The sequence below is a fragment of the Hypanus sabinus genome, chromosome 2 (genome assembly GCF_030144855.1).
Source record: "Hypanus sabinus isolate sHypSab1 chromosome 2, sHypSab1.hap1, whole genome shotgun sequence".
Taxonomy (NCBI): Eukaryota; Metazoa; Chordata; class Chondrichthyes; order Myliobatiformes; family Dasyatidae; genus Hypanus; species Hypanus sabinus.
In genome coordinates this window covers 173,498,132-173,514,395 of record NC_082707.1, presented here as the reverse complement: position 1 = coordinate 173,514,395, position 16,264 = coordinate 173,498,132, and the positions used below count along the sequence as shown (strand labels likewise).

The following is a 16,264-nucleotide window of genomic DNA, read 5'->3' as shown; positions in this document are numbered from 1 at the left end:
ATACTTACTAAAATGCTCCTTGGACTGCTATATTTAATTCTGGATATTAAGCCTAGAACAATATTTCGGCCTTAGGGAGTGTGTAGTGATTTGCTGGAAGGGTAACGAGGATGTTGGATTTTGAAAATGTGTAGAAGATGGGTTTAACTTACCTCAGGCAGGGAAGGTAGATCTCAGCTACTGCTGGGGTTCTGCTAAGCTCTGCTTGTTGTAATAATCAGTACAGGAGCATTGACAAAAGCTATTTATTCTACTGCAGATTCAAGCTACTTTCACTGCATGTTGAGCTAAATGATCCACTAAATGTACTCTGGACCCATTCAGTGCACCCTCTAGAGAGTTATTTTATGTCTGTCAGGAAAAGGGAGATAGTCCAGTAACTTGTATGCCCAGTCTAATAAACATACTATGCATGGGTGAATGTTAAATATTGCATAATATTATTTTGGGTAAGTTCAGTTTTTGCAAATACAAGTTGTGTCAGCCTTCACAAGGGTAATTTGTTCTTGTAATTCTAGCACTTAGATTTGTAGAGTTATTCAGCGTGGAAAATAGCTCTTCAGCCCAACTCGTCCATACCGACCAAGTCAGCCACATGAGCTAGTCCCATTTGTCTGAATTTGGCCTGTCCTGCTCTAAAGCTTTCCTATCCAGGTACCCGTCTGAATATTTTTTAAATATTGTAACTGTACATGTCTTTACCACTTCCACTGGCAGCTCCATTTACCCACCAACCTCTGTCAGAAAAAGTTGCTCCTCAGATTCCCTTTAAATTTCTCATCTCTCACTTTAAACCTGTACCCTTTATGTTTAGACTGTCCTACAGTGGAAATAAGGTGTGACCATTCACCTGTTTGAAAGATATAGGATGTCAAACTGTGGCATCAGTCAAGGAGCAAAATCTGATTTGATGTCTGCTTTGCTGAATGGGATTTCAATGGTCTTTCTAACACCTCTTATTAACTCTGCATGGCTGAATACATGTTGAACAGCAGGATAGACCAATGTTTGCTGGGGAGAAGGCCACTTGGATCCTGTGCAGCTACCAACATTTTAACCGACTCACAGGGTAAAGAGGTAAGAATATTTATGATTTAAAATTTATTTTGCATCAGTTTAATTTTTAAAAATTTTTTTGTATTTTATCTAACATCATTTTTCTTACTTCAAGCGATTTTAGTTTATGGATTATTTTCTTCAATTTTAATCATGTTAAATGTCTCTCAACATTTTGAAAGGTATTTGAACTATGAAAGCTGTCTTCCCTCCCTCTGTCTCCCAGCTTTGCAAGGTGATGCACCATCAATAACTCACACTGAGACGTAGGCGAGATATCGGCTTTTATTGACTGGAAGAAGGAACCAGGAGTGAGTGTCTATCATACAAGGTCCTGGAGACTGAGGCCGATCTTCAGGCCGCAGGTCTCCTTTATACAGGGGCCTGTGGGAGGAGCCACAGGAGCAGTCAGCAGGGGCGTGTCCCGACAGGCACATAGTTCACCACACAAGGTTTCAAGGGAGGGCCTCTGCTGTTTACACACACCACTTGGTCGCATTATTGAAATCCAAAGAGTGAAGGGACGAGGTAAGAGCAATCGTGCATGAGGCCAGCATGATCCAGCACACTATTTCTAGCAGAGCCGCATTCAAGATGACAAAATATATTTGAATGAATTAAGTGGATGATAGTGTGACTTGAAGGGCAGTGTGTGAGAAAGGGTTATACAATTCATAATATCAAGGAAACAAGGACTGTTCCATTTTGATAGGTTCCACTAAGTCAGCTAAGTCAGTTATCCAAAGGCTGTAGATAAAGATTTAAATTAAATAAGGTAGTGTAAGTTTTGGAATTATGGCAAAGCCAGCTGAAAATGATACGTTGAATGCGACAGGAAGTTTTATATTTGTGCAACAAAGATGGAGTAAATAAAACAGTAATGTTAAAATTTGGGCAAAGCCTACAGGCCTATGTGGAATGGCATTTGGATAACAAAAGTACAACGCAAAAAAAAAAATGCTCTGGGCAGTAAAAGATTTGACCTTGACCTACAAACATAGAAGAAGCATTTATTCAGCTAATTGTTAGGCACAATGCTTTCAGCCTTAATAAGGTCTTGTTACGTGATGACCAGGGTTGGGAAATTAGTATTTCGGGTTACCTAATGTCAGGAAAGAAGGAAGTGGTACAATTATAAAGAGAAAGGATGGAAAGAAAGCAGTGGAATGATCTTGACTGAGAAGAACTGAAATGAGTATTAGTACGGTGGACATGACAACAGTCAATAAACATTAGAAGTGTAGTTTTAAAGAGTGTAGTTTTAAGTAGTGGTAAAATTATCGTAAACTATAAATAAGAGGAGGTGGTACAATATGCAGTGCAGTATCTATGCCATACTGAGAAGATCAAATTTGTCAATGTACCTTGAAGAGAATGAATTTGAAAAGTTTTTCTGGAGCAAAGCTTGATGGAATCAATGAGATAATTACCATAGGCCTGAGGCAGGGCAGACTATACATATTGTGCAAAAGTCTTAGGCATTTGCAGTATATATAGCTAAGATGCCTCAGACTTTTGCACAGTACTCATGTAAACATGGAGTGAAGAATGGGTTTGTAAATCTTGCAGGAGCAAAGGATGTTGAAAATGGTGAGGGTGGAGCATTGTGGGAGGGGTGTGGTTCAGGTGGTAGAGACGGAGCGTTGGGGACGGGGGGGGGGTGGGTGTAGCGCGGGTGCAGACACACCCAGCCCTGTGACACCCGGCAAGGTCAATTAATTCCAAACAATTGGTTTATTGATCATTACTGAATGTCTCTCTGTTGCTTCCCACCCCTTCCCCTTTTCCCAACCATGATTCCCCTCTCCCTGTCCCCTTCCCACTCTCAGTCCACAATAAAGACCCATATCAGAATCAGATTTATCATCACTCACATATATTATGAAATTTTTTCATTTTGTGGCAGCAGTACAGTGTAATACATAAAATTACCACAGTACTCTGCAAATGTCTTAGACACCCTAGCTACAGTATATATACATATACAGTACATGCCGTATATCGTCAATGTTTGGTTTGAACATTGTATGCTAAAAAATTAAAAATTTCATGGGTAAAATTGATCCATCCATGACAAAATAAACAGTTGCTAGGAGCTGTTAAAACTCCTAAAGCTCCTAAAAAACAGGAACTTTTAATCCTGTCAATAATTAGTAAAGAAAAGAATTGTGAGAGCGTTAAGAATGCCAAATAATTGATGAAAAAAAAGTGATGAAGAGGCAAAAGATGGAATAAGAGAGTACTAGAAAACAGATTGTAAGAACCTCAGGAATTGCATGATTGAGGTAGGAGAAAAATAAATCTGGATCCTGTGCAAGCAGGTGAATTATAATCAAACAGTTTTTGAGTATCCAATTATTAGGGTAGATAAGAGGGAAACAGAGCGATGGAGCTGTACAGCTTTGGCCTAATTCATCCATGTCTGTCAAGTTATCTGACTGTGCTAGTCTCATTTCACAATCAGGTTTAATATCATTGACATATGTCATGACATTTGTTGTTTTGTGGAGGAAATACATTGCAATACATAATAATAAAAAATATATAAAGTTAAATTAAATAACTGGTGCAAAAGAGAGCAAAAATAAAGAAAATAATACTGAGATAGTGTTCATGGGTTCATTGTCCATTCAGAAATCTGATGGCAGAGGGGAAGAAGCTGTTCCTAAAATCATAAGTGTACAGGCTCCTGTACTTCCTCCCTGTTAGCAATGAGAAAAGGGCATGTCCCGGGTGGTAGGGGTCCTGAATGATGGATGTGGCATTTCTGAGACATCGCCTTGTGAAGATGTCTTCAATGCTGGGGAAGCTGGCGCCCCCAACGGAGATGGCTGAGTTTGCAACTTGCTGCAGTTTTCTCCAATCCCGTGCAGTGGCCCCTCCATATGGAGGGGTGATGCCACTCATTAGAGTGAGTCATTGGTGATATATCAAGTATCCTCTAATGAAATGTAGCTGCTGTGGTGCTTTCTTTGTAATTGCAAGAATATGTTGGGCCCAGGACAGATCTGTAGAGATGTTGACACCCAGGAACTTAAAACTGATCAACCTTTTCACTGCTGATCCCTCAACAAGGACTAATATGTGTTTCCTCGACTTCCCCCTCCTTGATGTGTACAATCAGTTCATTAGTCTTACTGAAGGTCGTTGTTGCGACACCACTCAACCAGCTGATCTGTTTCACTCCTGTATGCCTCCTTGTCACCGTGTGAAATTCTGCCAACAATACTTGTTTAATTGGCAAATTTATAGACGGTGTTTGAGCTGTGTGTAGCTACACAATCTTGGGTGCAGAGAGAGTAGAGCAGTGGGTTAAGCATGCATCCTTGATGTGCGCCAGTGATGACTTTTGTTCAGGAGGAGATATTAGTTCTAATCTGCACTGACTGTGATCTCCTGATGAGGAAGTCAAGGATCCTATTGCAGAGGGAGGTACAGAGGCCCAGGATTTTGGAGCTTGTTGGTTAGTACTGAGGGTATGATGGTGTAGAACACTGAACTGTAATGAATAAACAGCAGCCTGATGCAGGTATTGCCTGTGTCGCCGACTGAAGCGTCATGGAAGATCAGAATGTCAATGCTGTTGAAGTGTGTGAAGCTGCAGACTGTAACATCGAAACAGGAAGCTGTTGGCGTCCCTCCTCATTGTGGAAGGAGTGATGCCTGTTTTGAGAGAGAGGCAGAGGGAGGGAGAGGGGTACTGTGGTATGTTGAAGTGTTGAGATGAACAGTGTCTTTTTTTATCCTGGTCTCTGGGGGCTTTGCTATTGCTTGTATGACAAGTGGTGGTGGTGGTGGGGCAGTTGGGGGCTCTAATTCTTTTGCTGATGCAGATGGGGGAAGGGTTGATGTTTTGCTGCTTCCTGTGTGTAGGGGTGGGAAGGGCCTTGGGCTTCAAATGATTTTCTGTCATTCATGCTTTGGGTTTTTCTTCTGTTTTTTTTTGTGGATATCTGTGAAGAGTAAGAATTTCAGGTTGTACACTGTACACATTCTCTGATATTAAGTAAGACCATTGAACCATTGTTTTCCTAACTACTTGTTGTGAATGCATGTAATGTTCAGTGTTCATATACAAGGGGTTGCTAGGCCCTCTGCATACTGGCATTTTCCAATTGTTTACCATTTAAAAACATACTCCAGCTCTCTATTTTGTTGCTGTGTCAATTCACAAGTCTATATTAGCCGAAGTCTCTCTGCAGCGTACTCACAGCCCACACTGCCACCTAACACTCAACAGGTAAGTCAGCAAGACTAAAGAACTGATGGGAACTTCAGTATGGGGAAGTTGGGAGAACAGCCATTAGTCCTCACTGAGGGGTCAGCAGTGGAAAGGGTGAGCAGCTTCAAGTTCTTGGGTGTCAACACCTCAAGGGATCTGTCCTGGAGCCAATGCATTGATGTAATCATGAAGAAGACATGCCAGTGGCTCTACTTCGTAAGGAGTATAAGGGGATTTGGTATGTCACTAAAGACTCTTACAAATTTCTATAGATGTATGGCAGAGGCGTTCTGACTGGTTGCATCACAGTCTGGTGTGGAGCCCTCAGTGCCCAAGGTCACAAGAGGCCGCTGAGGGCTGCAGGGTCAGCCATCATGGGCACAACCCTTCCCACCATGGAGGACATCTTCAAAAGATGGCTCTTCAAGAAGGCATTCATTGTTAAGGATCCTCACTGTTTATGACATGCTCCTTTCTCAATAAAGACATCCCACCCTGCAAAAACTCATTTCATGGAGGTAGCACCCTCCCCCCCGGGTCAACAACCTCCAAGGGTGTATGTATACAGGACATTTGATTATGAAAGAACACACCAATTTATTTGATCACATATTGAAACTATTTACACACACACACATATATTCCTTGTTGAGTATTTTGTTGGCAGTCTCAATGCCAATAGCTAAATGCTAATGGAAATAGCTGTTCTATTTATTTTGCAAACTTTCCTTGTACTGTGATGTGGCTTGAACACTTTGCCGGAAGTCTCATCGCAGTCTGTGTCAATGAATTTGTTAATTTTGCAAGACATCAGATTCACAAGTGTTTTGTGAGACAGCTGATTTCTGAAATCTGAAGGTTCTGCCTTGTTGAGGCACCACCTCCTGAAGATTTCCTGTTTGGTGGATGTTAGCCTGTGATGGGGCTAGCTGAGTGTACAGTGCCATGTAGCCTCTCTGCACATTGCAACCAGTCAGAATGTTCTCCACGGGGGGGGGGGGGGGCGAGAGGGGAGAGGGGGAGGGGGAGAGAGGGAGGGAGGGAGAGGGAGGGAGAGAGAGGGGGAGAGAGGGGAGAGAGGGGGGAGAGAGGGGGGAGAGAGAGAGAGAGAGAGAGAGAGAGAGAGAGAGAGAGGGAGGGAGAGGGAGAGAGAGAGAGAGGTCTACTTAGTACAAAGAGAGACCAATCAGGATGCTCCCTCTTGCTCTTCCCCCCCCCCCCCCTCTCTCCCTCGCCAAAAAATCAGATTCCGGGATTTTGTATGTAATTTGCGGGGTCAGGGAGCCGCTGTCAATATGCGGGAGAGTCCCGGAACTTCTGGGAGAGGTGGGGGATGTCAATACTATCATCAACAAAGAAGTATAGAAGCCTGAAACCCCACACTGAACGATTCAGGAACAGATTGTTCCCCTCTGCCATCAGATTTCCCAACAGTCCACGAAACCATGAACACTACCTTGTTAATTTTATGCACTTTTTTTGTCATTTATACATATTTATACTTTTGTACTGTATTGCTGTTGTAAAACAACAAATTTCACATCATATGTTACTGATGACAAACTTGATTCTGATTTGTATTATCAGTAAACTTGGGTATAATGTGAAAAAGGATCTAGTATTATTGACTTAGATATTTATTAGAATTATTTATTTTGGGTGGTGATGCTAAGAGTTAGTCACTCTCTTGATCGTTCTCACACTCGATTTCAGTAGGTGGCGGTAATGCATCTTTATTTTAAAGTTGGCCTGCCAACCCCCTGCGAAGAAGCGACGGAGGAGTTGCGCGCTCCCCCTTTGACCCCGGCGCGTCACGGAGGGCGCCGGATTCGAGCGGTGGTTGACCGCCGCCGGTAAACGATGCTGAACGGCGCCGAGCGTTTGAATTTGACGGCTGGCAGGAGCTTTGCGAATGAGCGGCGGGCGGCAGCGGACCCTGTTCCAGAGCTGGGGCACCAAACCGGGCGCATCGCAGTCCCGCTCTGACGGCAGGCCGCCGGAGCGCAGCCCGCGGCCGGGAGACGCGACTGCTGCCGCCGCGCCGGATGGCTTCGAGGACGGCGAGGATGACGATGTGTTGCTGGTGGCGGTGTTCGAGGCGGAGCAGAGCCTGGGCAGCGGCGGACAGGGTTCGGGGGCCCCGAGGGCCGGGTCCGATGCCACCCTTCCCGGCTTCGATCTGTCTTCGGGCGACATGTGGATTTACCCGACCAACTGGCCACTCCGCACTTACCAGTTCGCCATGGTCCGTGCCGCGCTCTTCCAAAACACGCTGGTGTGTCTGCCCACCGGCATGGGCAAGACCTTCATCGCCGCCGTGTTGATGTACAACTTCTACCGCTGGTATCCCACGGGGAAGATTGTATTCATGGCTCCGACCAAGCCTTTGGTCGCTCAGCAGATCGAAGCTTGTTACAAAGTGATGGGCATCCCGCAGAATCACATGGCCGAGATGACAGGTAATTATTGTTTATAGCAAATTATGTGAACACTGGTGACTGAGCCCAGCTGGGATCAGATTTGATAAATTATTCCACTCAAGGCTGTATACATACCAAGAAGTAATGCAAATGTTGGAAACACACTTGAGCAACAGACACACAAACTGCTGGAGGAACTCAGCAAGTCATGCAATACATATGGAAGGAAATGTACAGTTGATGTTTCAGGCTGAATCCTGATGAAGTCCCGAGTCCATAGCATTTTGTGTGTTGCTCAAAGCTTTATAAAGGCATTACTTAAAACTCTTGGGCACTATGAATGAGGTAGCGTTTTTTCTGATGTTAGCCAAAGGTTGTTTGTAGTGAATAGATCCCTTAAAACATAGTTCTCCGTTTTATTCAGATTCAGATTCAGTTTATTTGTCATTTTGAAAGCACAAATGTAATGCAGTTTAAAAAATGAGACAACGTTGCTCCAGAATGATACCGCAAGAGCATATAACAAAACAGACTATACGCAATCCTCAATCCAGAGTCCAGAGAGGCTGCTACATATTAATAATGTCTTTATAATGCGCTTTATAATGTCTTTATAAACCTGTTTTTACATGAAGTAGTAAATGCAGTCAGGCAGCTGATCACACATTTCTTATTCATTTGGTGAGTATGTGTGTGCTTCAACTTTGCATTTATATTAATGTCTTAGAAATACACTTTACAGAATCATGATTATCACCACTGACGTCATGAAATTTTTCTTGCGCCAGTACAGTGCAAGACAGAAATGAGTATAAATTCCTGTGGTGGTGGTTCTGCCTTGCTGAGGCGCCACCTCCTGAAGATTTCCTGTTCGGTGGATGTTAGCCTGTGATGGGGCTAGCTGAGTGTACAGTGCCATGTAGCCTCTCTGCACATTGCAACCAGTCAGAATGTTCTCCACTGTCCATCCATGGATATTTGCTAGTCTTTTGTTACATGTTGACCCTGAGGAACACGTAAGGAAGCAGAGCCACTGGCATGCCTTGTTGATGATTGTGTGAATGCGTTGGGGCCCACCATAGATCCTCTGAGACGTTCATGCTGAGAAACTTGAAACTGCTCACTGTTTCCACTGCTGACCCCTCAGTGAGGACTCGTCTGTGTTCTCCTGACTTCTGCTTCCTGAAGGCCAGGATTAATTTCTTGGTCTTGCTGATGAGGCACTTAACCAGCATTTGATCTGTCTCTCTCCTGTACACCTCCTTGTCGCCGTCTGAGATTGTGCCAGCAACAGTGGTGTCGCTGATGAATTCATAGATGGTGTTTGAGCTGAGCTTAGCCACATAGTCATGTGTAGCAAGGATGGAGTAGTGGGCTAAATAGGCACCCTTGAGGTTAATTGTCTGCAAGAGGAGGTACTAGACCTATCCGACCTGACTGTGGTTTCCCATTAAGGAATTTGTGGCTCCAGTTGCATTGGGAGGTACAGGGGCCCAGGATTTGAACTCGTTGATGGTATGATTCTGTAACTAATTGACAGCAGCTTGATGTATGTTTTGTTGTCTAGGTGCTTCATAGCAGAGAGGAGAGCCAGTGATTGCTTTTGATGTTGACCTGCTGTGGTGATAGGCAGAATTGGAGTGGCTGTGCTCAAGCGGGAGTTAGTTCAGTCTTTACCAACCTCTCAGAGCACCTCATCACAGTCGATGTGAGTGCTGCCGGGTGATGGTTGTTGAGGCAGCTCACCCTGCTGTCGGGCAGGGGTTCATGGCCTTTTGAAGCAGGTGGGAAACTGACTGCGGCAGTGAGAGGTTGAAGATGTTCTCAAATACTCCAGCCATTTGATAGGCACAGATTTTCATTTCCCTGCCAGGTATACACCAATAGGGCTTGATTTCTTATGAGGGTTCATCCTCTTGAAAGATGTTCTGACATCAGCCTCTTGAGACAGAGATCAGATTCAATAGATGTTAATGCGTTAATCTCCCATTCAAAGCGTGTATAAAAGGTTTTCAGCTCATCTGGGAATGATACGTGCCTTTAGTTTTCACCTTGTAGGAAGTAATGACAAGCAAACCCTGCCCCAGCTGTTGTACATCTGATTGTGTCCCTACCTTTGCATGGAATAGCCATTTAGCTCTCTGATAGCTTGCAGACTGCACCTGCACTTATTGTAGTACTCTTGGCCATCACTGGCTAGGTTAGTATTTATTGCCAATCAATATTTCCCCTTGAGATGGAGACATGGCATTTGAAGCTATTGCAGTTTAAGAAGGTACACTACAATGCAAATTGAGAGGGAGTTCCAGGATTTGGTCCTAGTGACAATAAAGAAGCAATGTAATTTCAGTGGAAAAGATTAAACAGTTGATGCTTCATCCCAGGGTCTCTGATGGGAGCATTGACTGTTTACTCTTTTCCATCGATGCTGCCTGGCCTGCTGAGTCCCTCCAGCATTTTGTGTGTGTTGCTTGGACTTCCAGCATCTGCAGATTTTCTCTTGAGTGTCATTTCAAAATTAGGATGAAGTGCATCTTGGTCCCATGTTTCTGTTGCTCGGTCAGGGCTTTAGAACCGAAAACAGTTCAGCACAAGAATAGGCTCTTCAGGCCACAATGTCTAACCAAACGATACTGAATTAAATTAAATCTCTTCTGCCTGTACATGATCCATATCCCACCATTCCTTGTGCAGTCATGTCTGTCTAACAGTTGCTGAAACACCACTCTTGTATATGCTTCTATTACTATTGTATCTGCTTCTACCACTACCACTACATTTTTCCGAACAAAAACTTGTTCCACACATCATCTTTAAGCTTTCCCCAATCTCACATTAAATGTAATGTAGTGCTTGACATTTCTAGACTGGGGAGAAGATTTTGAATGTCTGCCTCATCAATGCCTCTCAGTTTATAAAATTCTTAGATGTTGCCACCCCAGAGAAAACAGTTTGTCCATCTTCCCATTTTTGCCCATACTGACTTATCCAGACAGCATCCTAGTAAATCTCTTTGGCACTCTTTTCAAAGCTTCCACATCTTTCTTGTAATGAGAAGATCAGAATTGCGAACAATGCTGTGATTTTTATTTTGCACACAATGCTGTCTGGAGCAGCTAGATGGTTGGATTTCCTGAAGCCAGGAAGGGTGATATCTAAATCATCCCCTGGTCTTTAGGTTCGGGTCTGGCTCCATTCAGCCTCGAATGCTGCTGTCAGCAAGCATGGCCTAACCAAAGATTTCCGTAGTTGCAACTTGACTCTTGTATTCACTGGCTTACCAATGAATGCACGCATGTCATATGCATTTTTTACTATCCAATTGACTTGTGCAGAACTCTTATCATCTGCACAACTTAGTAACCCATCCATCTGTGTTTTCATACGTTATTTACATGTACTCAGATAACAGAGATCCCAGCACAGATCCCTGCAAAACATCATAGGCCACAGACTTCAAGCAGAATAGAGTACCACCCTTCCACCATCACTTTCTTCGATGGGCAAGGGAATTCTGAATCTAAGCTAACAAGTTGCCGCAGGTCCTATCCTCCTGATCGTGGTATGATCAGCCTACCATAAGGAACCTTGTGAAATGCCTTACTCTGTGTATATAACTTCCACTGTCCTACCCTCATCAATTCACTTTGTTACCTCCTCAAAAGGGAAGTACTCTCACAGTGGTCAAGAGAGGGAATTTTGAAGATGATATGAATTGTAGCATGAGTGTGCTGGTAATGGAAGGAATGAGCATTAATCAACTGAACTGTTTTTTTATTTGTCCTGGATGGTGTTAAGCTTCTTGAGAAGTGCTGGAGTTACACTCATCCATGCAAATGAAGAATGTTCTGTCATGTGTGTGTTGCAGATAGAAAGGCCTTTACAGGCCAAATTCTAAGCTCCTTGATGTAGGATATCCAGTTTCTGACCTGGTGAGCCTGTTATATCTGTGTCTAGTCCAGTTGAGTTTATCATTCATGACAGCTCCAACTCATCCCACAAGTGTTGGTGATGGAGTATTTGGCTACAGTAATGCTGTTCACTGTTGAGGGTTGACTTGTTGGAGGTAGTCACTACCTGGCATTAGTATGTTGCCAACTGTGAGCCCATGCCTGATTGTTATTTAGGTCTAGATGTGTGCAGGTATGTTACATTGTGAACTGAATTAACGTTGTATAGGTCGACCTTCTATAATCGGGCATAATAGGGACCTGAGGAGTGCCGGAGTAGTGAAAATGCCAGATTACAGAAGGATCACATTGAGCAATAGCTAACCGCCTCATCATACCTTTAAAATATCATGTAAATTAGTACAAATTAGATAATAATGAAACAGAAATATTAAATGAGTAGCAAGTGAAATTTTAATAAAGTAATATACAGTACAGGCACAGATAAAATAAAGGGTACAGGTAAATGTACAGGAATTATTCAGAACAGTTGAGCACTTCTGCTTCTAAAGAGAGATGTTTAATATAGCTGTACCTCTAGGCGAAGTTACATGTCTGCAAGTGTGAGGTTGTCAGGATCATCAACATCTTCGTCTTGAAGAATGAGTGAAGTATCAGGAGCTGGTGCTGAAACTGGCTCAACAGTTTCTTCAAAAACTGTTGATGATGGTGGCAGCACATCTGGGTGAGCAGAAGCAGAAATCGGAGAAAGGAGGTCTTCTATACGCCAGATTTCATGCGACCACCAGGTGGCTGGGGATTCAGCGCTGGGCTCTTCCCTCTTCACTCACAATTACTGAGGGAATCCGCGTTAGTTTCTTTTCCTCTGCTTAGTAATATGCTTAAATTCAGTGGTCACCACACCTGATCTGAGATCGTAGGCAGAAGAGAATGGAGCGCCCTCATGTTACAACGGTCAGGGATTCTGTCTGTCTTTGCACTGAACCACTGCTACAAAACAACAAATTTCATACTACAAACCCCATTTCCAGAAAAGTTGGGATATTTTCCAAAATGCAGTAAAAACAAAAATCTGTGTTATGTTAATTCACGTGAACCTTTATTTAACTGACAAAAGTACAAAGAAAAGATTTTCAATAGTTTTACTGACCAACTTAGTTGTATTTTGTAAATATACACAAATTTAGAATTTGATGGCTGCAACACACTCAACAAAAGTTGGGACAGAGGCATGTTTACCATTGTGTTACATCACCTTTCCTTCTAATAACACTTTTTAATCATTTTGGAACTGAGGATACTAATTGTAGTAGATTTGCAATTGGAAATTTTGTCCATTCTTGCTTGATATAAGACTTCAGCTGCTCAACAGTCTGTGGTCTCTGTTGTCTGATTCTCCTCTTCATGATGCACCATACATTTTCAATAGGAGATAGATCTGGACTGGCAGCAGGCCTGTCAAGCACACGCACTCTGTGTCTACAAAGCCACGCTGTTGTAGCCCTTGCAGAATGTGGTCTGGCATTGTCCTGCTGAAATAAGCATGGATGTTTCGGGAAGAGACGTCGCCTTCATGGCAACATATGTCTCTCTAAAATCCTAATATACGCCTCACAGTCAATGGTACCTTCACATACATGCAACTCACTCATGCCGTGGGCACTGATGCACCCCCATACCAACACAGATGCTGGCTTTTGCACCTTTCGCTGATAACAATCAGGATGGTCGCTTTCATCTTTGGCACGGAGAACTGGACGCCCGTTTTTTCCGAAAACTATCTGAAATGTGGACTCATCTGACCAGAGCACACGGTTCCACAGTCTTTCGGTCCATCTGAGATGAGCTCGGGCCCAGAGAACTCGCCGGCGCTTCTGCATAGAGTTGATGTATGGCTTCCTCCTTGCATAATACAGTTTCAAGTTGCATTTCTGGATGCAGTAATGGACTATGTTAAGTGACAATGACCTAAATTTTCTGCAATCTTGTGTTGGGAAATGTTCCTTTTGAACTGACTAACAATTCTCTCACGAGTTTTGGCACAAAGGGGTGAGCCACGACCCATCCTTGCTTGCAAAGACTGAGCCTTTGATGGACGCTACTTTTATACCCAGTCATGATACCCCACCTGCTACCAATTAGCCTGCTTAATGTGGAGTTTTCCAAACCGGTGTTACTTGAATATTCTGTGCACTTTTCAATCTTATTTTAACTCTGTCCCAACTTTTGTTGAGTGTGTTGCAGCCATCAAATTCTAAATTTGTGTATATTTACAAAATACAATTAAGTTGGTCAGTAAAACTATTGAAAGTCTTTTCTTTGTACTTTTGTCAGTTAAGTAAGGGTTCACGTGAATTAACATATCAGATTTTATTGCATTTTGGAATCCAACTTTTCTGGAAATGGGGTTTGTATAATACGATGTGATAATAAATCTGATTCTGACTTTTGTGCAGAGAGTGGTTCAGATGGGTGAGGGGAGTGGAGAAATCAAGGCAGCCAGTGATAGGTCAGTAATATGTAATGAATAGATAATCCCCAAAGATGGTTCTTGACCGCACATATGAAGCTGAGGTTGCTTTGTACGCCTCAAGTGGAATCCTTGGGGTCGGCAGGTAAACTAATTGTCTCTATTTCACTGTTTGGTTCCAGCCAGCGCTGTATTGTTATGCAACCTATTTTCTGTAGTTCTGTAGAGAAAGTTGAGAGGGTGGGGGTGTACTTGACTAGCAACTGTTAAATTGTATGAATTCGTTCCATGCCATGAGTCAAAGTGAATTGTTGGGCAGCCTGTTTGCTAATTTATGCATCCCCAGTAATGTCTGTTTGGTTGGTAAGCTTGGATGAGATTGCCGAGTTTCAGATGCATTGTGATGATGAGTGCTCACTGCCTGCAGAACTATGGGTTCTTCCTGTGTTCCAGTGCCTCATCCTTTTTTTTTGGAATAATAGTCTGTCAGTTCTCGTGCATCAAGTTAGGATGCCACTTACCGCACCTCCCCCTCCCCCTCCCCTCAAAGAATCTTAAATGCCCCTGACAACTTCTATTTCCACTAATGCCCCCTTAGGACATGTGACAGCCCCAACAAATACAGCACTTGTGACAAATGCTGCTTGACTGACTCGGTTCTATTGTGTTGTGTTTATTCCAAACTGGGCATCGGTGAGTAACTCAATCACAAACAAGAGAATATCTGCAGATGCTGGAAATCCGAGCAACACATTCAAAATGCCGGAGGAAGTCAGCAGACCAGGCTGAGAAAAAAGCTGAGGAGTAGATTTAAAAGGTGGGGGAGGGGACAGAGAAACACAAGGTGATAGGTGAAACCTGGAGGGGGGAGGGATGAAGTAAAGAGCAGGGAGGTTCATTAGTGAAAGAGACAGAAGGCCATGGAAGAAAGAATGGGGGAAAGGAGCACCAGAAGGAGGCGAAGAGTGGACAAGGAGATTAGGTGAGGGAGGGAAAAGCGGATGGGAAATGGTGAAGGGGGGAGGTGGGGGGGGGCATTACCAGGAGTTTAAGAAATCGTTACTGGTGAGTAACTACCATGCTACCCGATCAGATTGATGAAGCTGTTACTTTGTTGATTATTGAGAGTAGGTTGATAGGTCCAGCTTTTTGTGAATAGGATATAACTGAGTAACGTCTACATTTAGCTAGAATTCAATGTTGTAATTGTAAAACAGTTTGGCTAGAGGTTCTATTAGTTCAGCAGTGTAGATTTTTAGCTCTACAGCAGCAGGCACTGGTCTCAGCCATTTCTTTGCCATCATGTGAAGTTGATTGAGTTTGCTGAAGATGGGTTACTTGCGAAGAAATGGAGATAATCAAGTATTTGGCTCGTCTGCCTCAATGTTGTTGTGAATGCATTGAATTTCTTTCACACTCGTGTATGGCTCAGGATATTCTTGGAGTTACCACCTCCTCATGTTTGATGTTTACTTGTTCACCATCTTTCATGATTTAGATGTGGTAGGACATCAGAGCTTTGATCATGTTTGTTAAATGGCTTAGCACCTGTCTAGTTTAGCATAACTGGGCAATCTTGTAGTTAATGCATTTTAATCGGAGCTGTAATTCTTTAACCATTGATTAAATATAAGTAAATAAATTCTTGTAAACCAAAAGAATTACAGATGCTAGAAATCTGTAATTAATAAGAGAAAATGCTGGAAAACTCAGCAAATTGGGCAGCATCTGTGGAAGGAAAGCATTTAACATTTCAGATCAGTGACCCTTCATTGGAATATTCTTTCACAGGTGTTCCTTGACGTAGCTTTTCAAGCAGTCTGTATATTTACTTGCATCGAGTGAGTTTTTGAACCTTTTTTTTAAAGTAGAAGTTATGCTTGTGCCTTGTTAGCAGTTTCTGCCATGTAACTGCTGACAGATCAAGGATTTTCATCTGATCATTAGGTGTCGAAACATTGCAAATAATTGGAATGCTTGAATTTTGTGAGGATTGGGCCTGGTGAAATTCTCTCCCAGGTCAGAAACAAACTGAGGTATCAGCCCAAGTGCTATGACATCTGAGTAACTCTGATATTGACTCTATGTACTGCTGCCATTTAGTACTTTGCACCAAAAGAGTAGATATTTGGTCATTAATTTATACTATTTGTTTATTTTTAAGTGCCTTTTTCCATAAATATAT

General features: G+C 42.9%; 1 protein-coding gene across 1 annotated transcript in view; it reads left to right on the top strand.

Moving 5' to 3' along the window:
- Positions 1–7,034: 7,034 nt before the first annotated feature.
- fancm (FA complementation group M) overlaps positions 7,035–16,264 on the top strand; it is a 131,377-nt gene continuing 122,147 nt past the window's right edge. The window contains exon 1 of the mRNA XM_059959537.1: positions 7,035–7,737. Within this exon, the coding sequence (XP_059815520.1) occupies positions 7,191–7,737 (547 nt within the window). The 5' untranslated portion in view covers positions 7,035–7,190. The remainder of the gene's footprint in view (positions 7,738–16,264) is intronic.